Source organism: Equus asinus, chromosome 22 (genome assembly GCF_041296235.1).
Source record: "Equus asinus isolate D_3611 breed Donkey chromosome 22, EquAss-T2T_v2, whole genome shotgun sequence".
Taxonomy (NCBI): domain Eukaryota; kingdom Metazoa; phylum Chordata; class Mammalia; order Perissodactyla; family Equidae; genus Equus; species Equus asinus.
The window spans coordinates 17,919,099-17,932,268 of record NC_091811.1 but is presented as its reverse complement, the minus strand read 5'-3'; the positions used below and the strand labels follow the sequence as shown (position 1 = coordinate 17,932,268).

Sequence of the window (13,170 nt, the reverse complement as noted above, 5' to 3'; positions counted from 1 at the left end):
GGAAGAAACAGAGATACCAGCCGGACAACTCCATCCCGAACCCAGAGCCTGGAAAGTCATAAATGGTTGGAGCTAGAACCTGCATTTGGCTTCCTAATGTGCATTCACCACACAGGCTCCGCCCCGTGACCCGCCCGCCCCAGGAAGCCAGAACGACCCCTGAAGCCTCCGATGCTGGGTGCTCTTGGTAAAAACTTCCCCCTAATTTCTGCAGCCTGCGTTCTCCCTGTGTCAGGCTGCTGTTATGTATGAGCGTGGACTCTTCCTCAAACCACCCTAATTCTAGAAAAAAGAAATTTTCTTTAAAGAATACATGCAGAGGCTGATGGCTGATGACATTTTAGGTTATCTAGTGTTGACCTGACTTCTGGCAGGCTTTGCTGTCCATTAGCAACACTTCCAGATGCCGGGGAAAGGAAGATCAGTAATATACCAACAGTAGCAGTCACTGAGTGCCCACGCCTGTCCCACATTATAGGAGCTGGTGTGTGTACACTGGCTCTTTAATCCTCTCATCATCCTTATCTCGTGGAAGAAACAGGCTCAAAGAGGTTAAGTAACTCACTCAAAAAGACACAGCCAGCAAGAGGCAGAGCTCACACTGAACCAGATCGTTCCCAACACACTGTGCTCCCTCTCTGCCCAGCTAGCAAATGGGAAGAATGGGAACCCCGAGGACTTTTCCTGGGGGCCAAGAGGGCGGTCTGCACATGCTGAATCTGGCAAAACGATCTAACCTAAACCTTACCCGGCCTGCTGCAGCCGGGGAATTCCAGGTCAGGGCATTGCACCAGCCAAGGTGAAGGTCAGAGGGAGGGCGGGCTCCCACCACTAACTTCTTTGGATTTGTGCTGTCTCTCCCCTCCCCTTTCTCCCTCTGTCGAGGCTGGGAAAGGTGTTGGTCTCAACCCACCATCATCGGGTCCCAGGGAAAATGCACGAGGGCCAGCTTTCCCTTTTCTCTCTTCTTCCCATTGTAGCCACACAGAAGCAATGGTGACTCTGGCTCTACAAGGTGTCAAGAAAATTCTAGGTAAGAGGAATCCATCTCCTTTTGGGAAGCAAATAGAAGGACGTGAAGGAGAGGTGCTGAGCCCACCCTCCTGGTCTGCAGGCCGACTAGATTTCCTCCCTCGATTCCGAGGGCTGAATCCCGTTATCACAGGGGAGCCTCTGCTAACGGGGCTCCTTATGGGCCCATTTCCAGCAGAGTGCACAACCGGTCCCTCTCCTCACCCACCTGCACAAATTGGGGAAATCTGAAATGGGCACTTCGTAGGCAGATGAAAAGACAAGCCCTTTAACTCATCTTTGGAAAGGATGAAGTCTAGTGGTCAAATTTCAGCTTTGAGCACTCCTGTCTGATGTAGCTTCACAGAACTGCAGTTATAAGATACGGATGCTCGTGAACGTTGAGGACAACCTCAACCTCTGAAGAATTCTAAGGAGAGGCAGTAGGAATAGTAACTACAGCACCAGCCGCAGAAGCTGACATCTGAGCTCTGGCTATGAGCCAGGCATGACGATATCAGCTTTACATGAAACAGCCCCTCACTCCTCCTAAGGGCCCTAAGAGTTTGCTTGTATTACTACTTTCATTACACAAATAAGCAAAGTGGGGCTAACAGAGAGTCACCAATTTGCTTCCCCCCACCCCCGCCACCTACATTTCTAACAAGCCACCCCTCCCTTCCCCTAAGAACAACTCTTGGCATAAAGGGCCCCCTGCTACTCTATGCTGCTCTTCTGCAGCATCAGGACCCGTGGGGGGGTCAACACCACCAACAAAACACCCAACCACCCCTGAGAAGCCAGGTCCTTGGGGAGGCAGACTTCTGCCTCTTGCGGTCATTTCTGGCCCTAAACACTGAGAAGGTTATGGCACCTACCCCATCACTCATAAAATTCAATACGAAAAAATATCAAAACTAAAAGAAGTACAAAAATGTGCTTACTGGCTTTTCCTATGCTTCCGTGGGCTTACCTGCATTGTGGGGCCCTAAGCACATGCTCAGCCTGCTGCTGACCTTGGGCCTCCCTTTCTGGGGATTCTGCCGTACGTGGGGGCCTCTTGGCGGAGGGGTGAAGGGGGCTCAGTGGCTACAGCCTGCAGCTGCCATCCTCTTACTGAGCCTGGCTCTTCTGGGCAATTGTGCTTGAATGTTCAAGCCTGGCCTCAGGCTAACAGGGGCATCCCTCTCTGCCCATCCCTCTCCACCTTGTAGCAGCAACAGTGAGAGATTTCCCGGGAGTAGAGGAATTCTGGAAGACAGAGTTCTACACCCCTTCTGAATCTAAGGGCGCTGGTGGGACTGCTATACCCTTCGAGGGAGTTATGATCATCCCAGTTTGAGATGAGGACACAGCCTCAGAGAGGTAAAGTAACTCGCCCATGGTCACAGAGCAGGTGTGGGACACCTCAGCTGTCAGCTCTCCCCTTCTGCCACATGCAAAGCACATGGTGTCTCATTCCTGGTGGAAGAGAGGTAGCCTGGTCCCTTCTCTGGGGTGTGGCAGGGGACCAAGGGCCTTGTAAGCTTGTTCTCAGCATACCTTTATGGAAATTAGGCAGTGACCTGGTCTGAACAAGTTCAAGAGTTGAGAAATCCTCCCTTCCAAGGAAAGTCAGCATCATTTAAAAGCCAGAGCCCTTATTCTGCCTAAGAGAGGGGAAAGCTTCGGCTAATACGATGTGCTGGTCTTAAGTACTTTGGGGCTGAGGGACCGGGAGGGTGGCCTCCGCCCAAGGGAACTTCTTTCTAAACAAGAAATCTCATGTCAAGTTTCCATCGCCTGCTGGCCAGACGTGGAGCGCACACCAGCCAGCCTATAAATCCGTTTTCTGCTGAAAGCAGGCATTCTGATCTTAACCAAAATCATCTGATGTGGGGGATTGTTTTGGGGGATGTTTTCCTTTCAATTCCAGAATACCACACATTTGTTTTCCATTGTGTATGCCTCACTAAGACGTCTGGCGATCACACACACACACACACACACACACACACACACACTCTCTCTCTCACTCAGACACTCTAGCCATGTGGACCAGCTAGCTCTCACTCCATCTGCAGGACCAGCTACCACTTGCCTGCACGGCCCTGAGAAGTGGGAGGTGCCCCTTCTCTGACACTTTTCAAGCAATGCTACGTGGTGCGTGGATCGGCAGTGTTGGCAGAAGGCACTCCCTGCGCTGCTCAGCTAAATGGCCCTCCTCCCCGTCACGGGACATTCTGAGCACCAAGCCAGCAAGGCTGCGAGAGCCAAGGTTCCCCAACTGCATGTCTGACTACCACACGCCCTGTCCCTCTCCGTGAGCCCAGCCTTCACTTTAGGTCTCTTAATTGTTCGATAGTAAACACCTCAACTTCTGCTATGTCCACACCCCGCCCAAAGCGCTTCACCTGGATCACTTAATTTGTACCATAGACCCACCAGGTAGGTCAAATTCACTTCCATTTTTCAGATGAACACTCAGGAACAGAAGTGAAGTAGTTTGTCTGAGGTCCTGCAGGCAAACAAGTGGCTGAGTCAGAACCGGACCTCAGAACACTGACTCAAAGCCCAAATCCTCGACCACTTGTTAAACTGTTTGTCGTTTTTGATCTGTTTCTTTGATTTCAGAGCCAGAATTTTCCCCTTTTGTCCTCTCTCCCTCTTAGCTATGTCTGATCCCATTTCAAAAATGGCATCTTCCATCCTTAAAGGCCCTGAGAAAGCCAGCTGCAAGAGCAGAGGGCCCTCCCTTCTCACAAGAGGAGGGCATCTGCAACGGCCACCTGGCCTGGAGGTGCCAGCCGAGCCCGGCCTCTCTGGGGGAGCTGCAGGTGGACAGAGTTTGGAGAGAGATAGAGCCTCGCTTCCTCTGGCTGGCCGCTGGCCTGAGGGCTCCGTCCACGCCCTTGCTGTACTGGCCAGAAATCCAGTGTGGACACAAGCACTGCTCTGGGAAACAGATTCTCCAGAGTAACTGGGCTCGTTTTCTTCTCATCCAAGCGTCACTACTGCTGCAAGCCTGGCAAGTGCAGGCACTGCTGTGGCTGCCCGCTGGCCACCAGGTCCACAGACAGGGTGGTGGCCCATCAAGTTCCCTACAGGAATAGCCCCAAGGTGGGACAGAGCCTCTGCCCTCTCCCCACAGCACCATCCTGGCAGGAAAGGGCACAAGAGGACATCAGTGCAGGCTTGTGTTACATGCCTGGGCAGGGGGTCTTGAGAGGCACCTGCGACGTGAGGATAATGCCAGCTTCCCATACTAGGGCTCCTCCCCACGCCCAGCACTGAAAGAGAATCTAATTTCCATCTGAAATCAGTTTTCTGGTCTCTTAAGGGTTATCTGTCTTAGGGAGTCAGGGCTGTAATTTGACTGGAGTGGGGAAAAGTAAAGTATGGGAAGACCCCCCTCAGATTTATGGAAAGGAAGCTTTAAAAAGTTTAAGCATATGGTGGCCTGCCCCCTGGCTGAGTGGTCAAATTTGTGCGCACGGCTTTGGCAGCCCAGGGTCTGGATCCTGGGTGAGGACCTACACACTGCCCATCAAGCCATGCTGTGGTGGCGTCCCACATAGAAGAACCGGAATGACTTACAACCAGGATATACAACTATGTGCTGGGGCTTTGGGGAGAAGAAAAAAAAAAAAGAAAGAAAAAGGTTGAGCATAACAGTAACAGACTGAAATCCACAGCCCCACGTCACAAGGAAGAAGGCAATGACACTGCATGAGGGTGAGCAGGAGGAAGAGTCAGTGGGAAGGGTTTCCCATCACTGAAGTGCACATTCTGTACTAGGAGCAGGGCTGCCGAGGGGGTGAGGGCAGCCCCCCTGCCCCCTAATCAGAGGGGGCACTGATGTGAGGGGAGCACGCAGACTGGCACAGCGCGATCGATCCTCTAGAAGGGGAGAGGGGTTTTCGATTTGCACCTGTAAATAACTGTGTCTTTGTTCGTTTGGGCTGCTATGACAAAGTGCCATAGACTGGGGGGCTTACCAACAACAAACATTTGTTTTCTCACAGTTCTGGAGGAGGGGAAGTCCAAGATCAAGGTGCAGCAACTGGTGTCTGGTGAGGATTTGCTTCCTGGTTCACAGAGGGCTGTCTTCTTGCTATAATCTCACGTGGTTGCAAGAAGAACTCTCTGGGGCCTCTTCTCACAAGGGTACTAATGCCATTCATGAGGGCTGCACCCTTACGACCTACCCAGCTCCCAAAGGCCCCGCCTCCAGAAACCACTGCATTGGGCTTTAGGACTTAACGAGTGAATTTTGGAGAGACACAAACATTCAGTCTATAGCAGACTATCTTTTAAAAACACCAAACTTCTACTGACTTGAAGAGCAACAAGTTCACAACTTAAGTATGATTTTGCTGATCTTTTCATTTAAAGCTTTAATAAATCAACCCTATCATTTATCATGCTATTCATTCAATGTAGGTTTAAAGATAAAAAGATAAATGAAAACTTAAAATGCTATAGAAATGTGTTTTAAATTCAATAAAACTGTCTGATTTAGTTTGTCGTATTTTAATCCAGTTGAAGATGTCCTCCCGGGATCCACGTGTTGTATGGTTTCTGCCCTTGGACACTGACACGCAGCTCAGACTGGGACCAAAAGCAAGGAGCTGCCTCCTGAGCAGCTGGGAGGCAGCAGCTTGGGAGAAGTCACGGCTGCCAGCCTGCTCGCCTGACAGGGGTTCCCTGGAACCTTGAATATGCACCGGGTAAGCTTTGAAGAGTTACTTTCCTAAGAGAGCCAGCAAGAGCCATCGTTTCTGCTCCCTTGCACAATGCTTGGCGAGAGGATTGAACAAGGACTCACTGACTTTTGCTCCAAGTCAGTAGTCCCCAAACCTCTACCCAGGATCTTCTCTGGAATCACACGAATCTGGGTCCATCCCCAAGTCAGCCGGCTTCGCCCTCCCTTGCTACTTAACCAGGCTGCACATTGGCCCCTCAGGAATCCAAGTCCCCAAACGGCCCCTGGGAGACGTTTCTCCCTTTCCAAAGCACTCAGGCGTAAGGCGAGAGAAGGCTGGCCAAGCCTTCTAGTCTCCATTTGGTGGAAGGAGGAAGAAGGAAAGACAGAACCCTGCCCTTCAGGAACGAAGACAAATCCCCACGCTTTGGGAAAACCTAGCCCAAGATGCAAAACTTGGCTGGCAGCTCATAAAGCTGGATCCTTCATGTGGACTAGAAATACAGAACACTCATTAAATTAATGGAGAGTCAAAGCCACTCCTTGGGCAATGATTAAGCTGGGAGTCAGAGCAAGGCAGGGAGGGGAGGCCAGCTCTCTAGTCTGGGCTGCTCTTGATCAGAGAACTTAGGGCTCTCTAAAGCCTTTCTCAAAGTCCTCCCATTATTCCCCCATGCAACCCCCAGGGAGCTGTGAGGCAACCTGCTTCTCATGGCAGAAACATGGGATTCAAGACAGAGCAGGGGTTACCTGGAAACCAAGAGAGAAAAACCAATACGGGGTATTTATAACCTCAGGTCCATGGGCCTCCAGAAAAAAAGCAAAAAAATGGGCATAACATGTTTCTGGAGGCAGATCCCATCGATTTCACGGGATTCCCTAGAAAGTAAGATCCACCAGTTGGTGATAGCACACGATACTTAAAAACTATCCAGAACTAAGTATTTTTTGGGGAGGGGCGTTATTGGATGGATGCAATTATTACACAATTATCTCATCTGGAGACAGGACGCTGCTTTCCACAGCTGTATGCCATCACTTGATGGAAAATGAAAATGTCCCTGGACCAGCATGACTTTTTCCACGGGATGAAACAGGCAAGTGATCTGCAGTCAGACTTCAAAACCATAAATTAAGAAAAATGTATTGTTAAGATTAGCCCTTCGGTCTCCTGAATGCCTTCAGCTGCAAAGGAAATCTCAGGGTAGTTGAGAACACGGGTCCAACAGGCTCAGACCCAGATTTCCAAACCCTGAAACAGTGAAGTCACTGCTCTTCTGGATGTGAGAGGTAAAGACCGTTTTTCTGCAAGGCCTCGGTTGAGAAGACCTGTGGCAGGTCCAAATAAAGTCCTAGTGACCCCAACCTGGGCAAGGGAGGAACACACAACATACACACGCAGCTTCCTGAAACTTCTCCACTCTCCTCTCCCCAACTCGACACAGGTCTATCTAGAACACACAACCCCCAAGGAGGCAAAAGGACCACAGCAGCCACGGTAACCGTGACCTCAGGTCCCTGACCCTCACAGCCAGATGCACCCAGTCAAGGTTTCCGTTCTTTAAAAGAAAAGGTGGTTTCGTAAGTCCAAGGTATATTATTAAGTCCCAAACTGTGTGACCAGTTCCAAAAGCGATGCCTCCTCATAAAACGGAGCCGGACAGGAAAACAGACAAACCAAACATGGAACACTCAACTCTGTGTGTGACGGGGAAGATTCAGGTCTGACACAAAATGAAGAGGTGAGCACACTGACTTGTGAGGCCTGAAGCCCCAGAAGACTCATTTAGCAGAGTAAGTGCTCTGACGAGGATGGCGTTCCATGGGGCCACTTTACAAGGCGGTTCCAAATTCGCGTCTGAAACAGCAGTCACTTCCTTCGAGTACAAAAGAGTAATGTCTGGAATGGTGCTGTGGGCCACTTTGAAAAGAAAGGTGTAGTGTGTGTGTGTGTGTGTGTGTGTGAGTGTGTGTGTGTGTGTGCAGGTGTGTGTAGAGGAATCCCCCCCACACCCCCATGTCAGGAATCAGGTCCTTGTTGTCGACAACCACTGCAGGGAAAAGCAGGGGAACAGCCACCAGGGTTCTGGGCAGGTGAGAAGTCCTATTTTCCTTAGCAGATACAGACACCTGGCCTCACCTCACCTCTCCCCGGACCTGCTGGCTTCAGTACAAACAAGCCGGCTTTCCCAGAGCTCCAGCTGTCTGGGTGCCAAAGGTGGGAAGCCATTTCACACAAATGCCCCAGCTGCTTGCTCAGCCCAACACTGAAGGCAAACAGCCTCTGGGTGAGGCAGCAGGGTGCGTGGGAGGGGCTTCTGCCAAGACCAGCCCCTAGTCCAGACCCTGCCCAGACCCAGAATCCTGAGGTCTGAGGGTTTCTCTGCTGTGTAGTTTTATTTTCAGAAGTGGAGCCGCCCCAGAGTCGCACATGTAGCCACACATGAAATGGAGTCGGCGTCCTGATGTGGGAATCGCAGAGGCGGGTGGAAGAATGAGGCTGGCAGTGAAGCAGGAAGAGAAGGACAAGAAGGGAGCGGGGTGTGCAGACTCAGGGTGCTCCTGGCTACATCTGTGGTCCAAACTGCCGCACTTCTTAGGGAACTGCACCCACCCTACCCAGCGATCTACTTTCAACTGGTGAATAAAAATAGCTCCAGCTGGACGTTAACGCTGCATCTACGACTAGGCTACTATGCTCAGTGCACCCCATCCATTCTCTCATTTACCCTCGCAGCAGCCCATGGGGCAGGCATCTGGCGATGGGGAAACTGAGTCCAGAGCTGGTGCTCTGACCACTAGGCAGTACCACCAAAAATGGCTGATGAAAACAGAGAACCCCCAAACACAGACCTCCACTCAGGGCGAGTAGAGGGAACTGTGAGGAAAGAGACACAAGAAGCAGACCCCAGAGGTAACGGTCCAACGACGCCAAGCTCCGAGGACAAACCTCAGAACTCACTGCTCATTTCATTTCCTGGCTCTGATTCTGGGTTGCGTGGGAAGGTCTTACTGCTGTAGGCAGTGGGGGAGAGGCTGGTTTCACAGACTGAGCTGAAGGAGCTTTTGAGACATTTTGGTTCAAGACATTTTGGTTCAACCCACTGGTTTTACGGATGAGGAAACTGAGGTTTGCAGCACAAAAGTGACCTGCCCAAGGTTTCAAAGTGAGTTGGGGACAGAGTTGGCCCAACACCAGGTCTCTGAATTCCCAGCCCAGGTCTCTGTCCACGTTTCCCTGAAGCCTCCATGGGTCCAGGTGACGTGTGTTGGGAAAGAGAAATCCCCTGCTACTTCCATCAGCGAGGGAGGGCGAGGGGTGAGATGGGGGGCAGAGGGAGCTGGGATAGGAACCAGGCCCTCAATGCAGGCCTAGGATTTGAGGGAAAGGGGTGGGGAGAGACAGGTTCCTGACCTGGCCCTAGCCCCGGCTGCCCAGGTTACAGCTTGAGAGCCTACCACGCCGACATCAGGAAGATGTTTTCGCTCTCAGCCCCTTTTGGAGGCGGGCAGGCAGGAGGTCTGAAGGAAAGGCACCGACAACTGAATCAGAGCTGGAAAGTTACGGTTCCGGGGCGTTGGAAGAGCAGACCGGTTGCTGGTTTGCTGTAGGCATCAGAGGCCCTGCTTGGGGAGGACAGGCAGCACAGGCTCCGCTGACACCAAGGGTCCCGCCTGGCTGGGAGCGGGGGCCAGGGAAGAGGTACACCCCATCCCCACTCCGCCCCGATCACCCCACTGCCACTGAGATGGGCTTCCTCTCGCTGGATCCCTGCTAGACCAGCCCTCTCAGCATCCTCTGCTCGTGAGGTCCTGGTGGCCTGGGGCCTCACAACTCCTGTTTTTCAAGCCCACATCAGGTCCCAAGAGCCACGTTTACAAATTTCTGGTCTCAAAAGAGAAAGAGAAGTGGTGACTTCTAACAGTCCAAGCAGTTCCCTTAGATCACAGCTTCCCTTAAAAGATATTTTTTGAGACTGTTCCCACCCTTCTTCCATTCCCACCCAGCGGGGCATGGCAGCAGGTTGGGATGGAAAGTGCGCTGGACTTGAAGCCAAACAGATCTGTCTTCAAACCTACTTCCGATGCTGTGCCGCCACAGGACGCTGGCACAAGTCACTTAACCTCTCTGGGGACTAGTTTCCTGGTCATCAGTAAAATGGGGATAATGCCTCTTGCTCTGGCTCTGTCAGGGGACTTGGAAGAGGACTTCGCAGACTGCAAAATGCTGCACAAGTGGATCGTGATATTTCTTTATTCCACCCTCTAGCTCAGAAGACTTCATCTCTACAGGGACCTTAATACAAGACTACTGAACAATAATTAACTCAGGAAAACGCAGTTACTGCTTACCCCCTACACCAACCCATTGCCAGGACCCTTGTTGCTTTTGTGATGGAGACGGACGAGGACAGGACTGAGGTAAGGGGCCAAGGGCTGCAGTACTGGCTCCGTCTCTGTGATCCTGGGCAAACCACCCCTCTCTGGTTCTCTGCTTCCTCACTGTGAGTACGAGGGCTGGACTGGATGATCTCTAAAGTCACTCCTAATTCTAAATGCAAACAACCCCAGAGTGAGTCATTCTGTTTTATGCTGATCACCTAGCAGCTGGCCAAGGCTCTGAATCTGGGAGGGGTGGCAGGTTGGAGATACTAAGAGCCTGAGCAGATACTGGGGTGGCTGTGGGCGCCTCTCATCAGGCTCCTGCGTGTGCTGTGGGGCAGATGGGGGTACGGACGCACACTGCTGCTCTGTGCTTACCCTCCACCCCCAAACCCTGATGCAGCCGAGGCAGATAGCTGAGCACTAACCAACAGACTGGGAGGGGAGAGACTGTGCTGGGAGGGGAGAGGAAAACTCCCCAGAGGACAGGGTGGGGCAGGGTGGGGCCAGCCCGCCTTCCACATTCTTTTCTGGTGCCAGGGGTTGGTGAGAGGAGGAAGCCGAGCCTGGCAGCTAGCTGGCCTGCTGGTGGGAACACCAGGAAGCGGGGTGCCCACTGCAGGAGGATCTCCCGAAAGCAGGTCAAGGTTGGGCGGGGCACAAAGGGTAACATCCTCACCAGAGCATGTGTTGGGTGCGGTAACTCTCGAAAGGGCAGGTCAGTCTCTCACCCCGTCAGCTCTGGAGAGAGGATTAAACTTCAGGAGATTTGCCCCACCAAGGTCTGTGGGGACTCCAGTGACCAGCTCCCAGGGGAATAAGTACATTTTTTTTGTTACAAGCCTCTGGTGGCATGCCCCTGTTTCTACAGCCATCTTTCTTGAGAGTGGCAAAGGGGCTGCCTTTCCAAGCTCCTTCCTGACTGCAGAGGGGCAAACACCAGGACACAGAGGTCCCCTAAGCTCCAAGGGAAAGTGTGGAAGGGACACTCCCCTTTTCCGCCACCCTTCTCAAACTTCCCATCTGCCAAGAGGCTGAGCGTGGCCAGCAGCGGGAGTCCTGGAGCTCCCTGGCCTGGTGTCCTCTCCAGGTGACCGTCCTCTCTCTGTGGCCCTGCCTGGCCGTTGGCTGGGCTGGCGGGGTGGGGGCGAGGCCGGAGGCCCTGAGGCGGGCACCCGGTCTCCCCGGAAATGGAGAAACACAGGGCTCATCTCGCCAAAGGTGCAATAGGCATCTGCCCGCCCTCCCCAGCTCTCCCGGAGTCCTCTCCAGTTCAGATACTTATCGCGCTTGAAAAAAAAAATCAAGACAAGCTAGTCTTTCAGGTAGTTCCGAGGGAGCTCGGACTTTCTCACCGAGGCTCAGAATCAAAGCTCGAGAGAACGGGGCCTGAAGGCTCCTCCTCGAGGGTGGAGGCGGCCCCCGACTCTCACCGCGGGGCCGGCGCGCCCCTTCCTTTCCAGGGGAGAAGCGCCAGCGGCTCTTGGCTGGGCTCTGCCTGCGCCACCCCCCCGAAGTCCCCTGGAGCGCCCGCGTGCTCCTCTCCTCGCGGCCCTGCCACTTGGGAGACCGCACCCCGCTCACAGACTGCACTGCCCGCCAGTCTCCTTGCCAGGTTTTGAGTCCCAGAAGAGGAGTGCTCGGTCCTCCCTGGCGCGTTCCCCTCCTGCACTCGGAGGGGCTCGGAGCGGGAGCGGACACAAACCCCACCCCAAACTCTCGGCGAAGGAGAGGGCCGGGACCTGTGCCCAGACTCCAGGTCACCAGGCACCCGCGTCCCACTGCCCATTCGGCTTCAGAGGAGCCCCCTGCGAACGTGGCCGCCCCGCCCGTCTCGGACGTGGCCGAGGAGCCAACTGGCGGCCGCAGTGCCCACTCTCCTCCCGCCAGAGTCTGCCCGGCTCGAGCAGTGCCAGTTACCGGCGCCCCCGACCGCTCACGGGGTCCCCGGGGCGAACAGGTGGCCCCGGGGAGGAGGGCGAGGCGGCAGTCGCGCTCACTCACCCAGAAGACGAAATTAAACCCGAAGAGCAGGTATTTGATGCACTTGGTGCCTCCTTTGACCGGCATGGTGAGGACTGGACTGGCCTGGGCCGGACTGGTGCGGGACTAGGGCGCGCGGTCGGGACGGGCGGGATCAAGCTTCGGACCGGAGTGCTGGCTGCTGCTGGCTGGCCTCCGGGATGCACTTTTAAAAAGTGCCACTCCTTACGGTGCGCGGCCGTCCGCGGTGCGCATGTGCCGAGGACCCGCCCCCCCCGGCCCCGCCTGCCCCGCCCCCGCCCCCGCCCCCAGCCCGCGCCCCGCCCCCGCCAGGTTCCGGGGGACTCGGCCCCAGCCCTCTGCCCCCTGAGCCCACCCTTCCCTCTTTTTCCGCCTGCCCCCAGCTCAGCCCTCTTCCCACCAGTTGGCCCTAAGCTTCTTCCCGCCATCCTCCCCGCCGTCCTGGGGTCTTTCCAGACCGCCCCCCCTGCTGCTTTTACCTAGGAGTTCTATGGAGGCCTCGCCCTTCCGGTCCTCGCCTTGTTGGTTCTGGGCTTCTCGCCCGAGCCCTCTACTTTGGGAGACCTTCCCTGGGTCATCGGGGTAGTCCCTGTACCCAGGGCCGCTGCCCGCAGAGTGAGGGGTCTTCTTGCTGGGGCCTCCGTTTGAAGGGAAGCTGCCTGGCTGGATTTCTCCTTGGGGCAGCTCCTTGCAAACGCTCGCTCATGAAGCACGCTCTTATTTGGCACATTCTGTGGAACAGGAGGAATTAGAAGCTTGCAGTCCAGGTGGGAAGATGGGTCGGAGGCTTATGGGAGTAATTCTCAAATACCGATCGCCGAGGAAAGTACGTTGAGGGGCGGGCAGTCCGAGAGTTCTCCTGGACTTCGGTTGAGACGCCCGCAGGGGAAAGAGAGCTCTGCGCGGCCCAGCCCAGCGTGTGGCCTGTGCTGCGTGCCCTCTGGCTGGCTGGCCCTCCCCTCTTCACCTGTAGAAGTTCTGTGGCTCCTTAAACATTCCTCTCCTGTTTCACACCAAAGGATGCGGGGATTCCCTCTTCGTTCGAAGTGTCAAAACCCCTCTGTATTTTTTCCAAAATGAAGTTTCCT

At 54.2% G+C, this 13,170-nt stretch overlaps 1 protein-coding gene across 1 annotated transcript in view; it reads right to left on the bottom strand.

Moving 5' to 3' along the window:
• CD9 (CD9 molecule) overlaps positions 1-12,353 on the bottom strand; it is a 32,254-nt gene extending 19,901 nt beyond the window's left edge. The window contains exon 1 of the mRNA XM_014841731.3: positions 12,083-12,353. Coding sequence (XP_014697217.1) covers positions 12,083-12,148 — 66 coding nt within the window. The 5' untranslated portion in view covers positions 12,149-12,353. The remainder of the gene's footprint in view (positions 1-12,082) is intronic.
• Between the last annotated feature and the right edge of the window lie 817 nt (positions 12,354-13,170).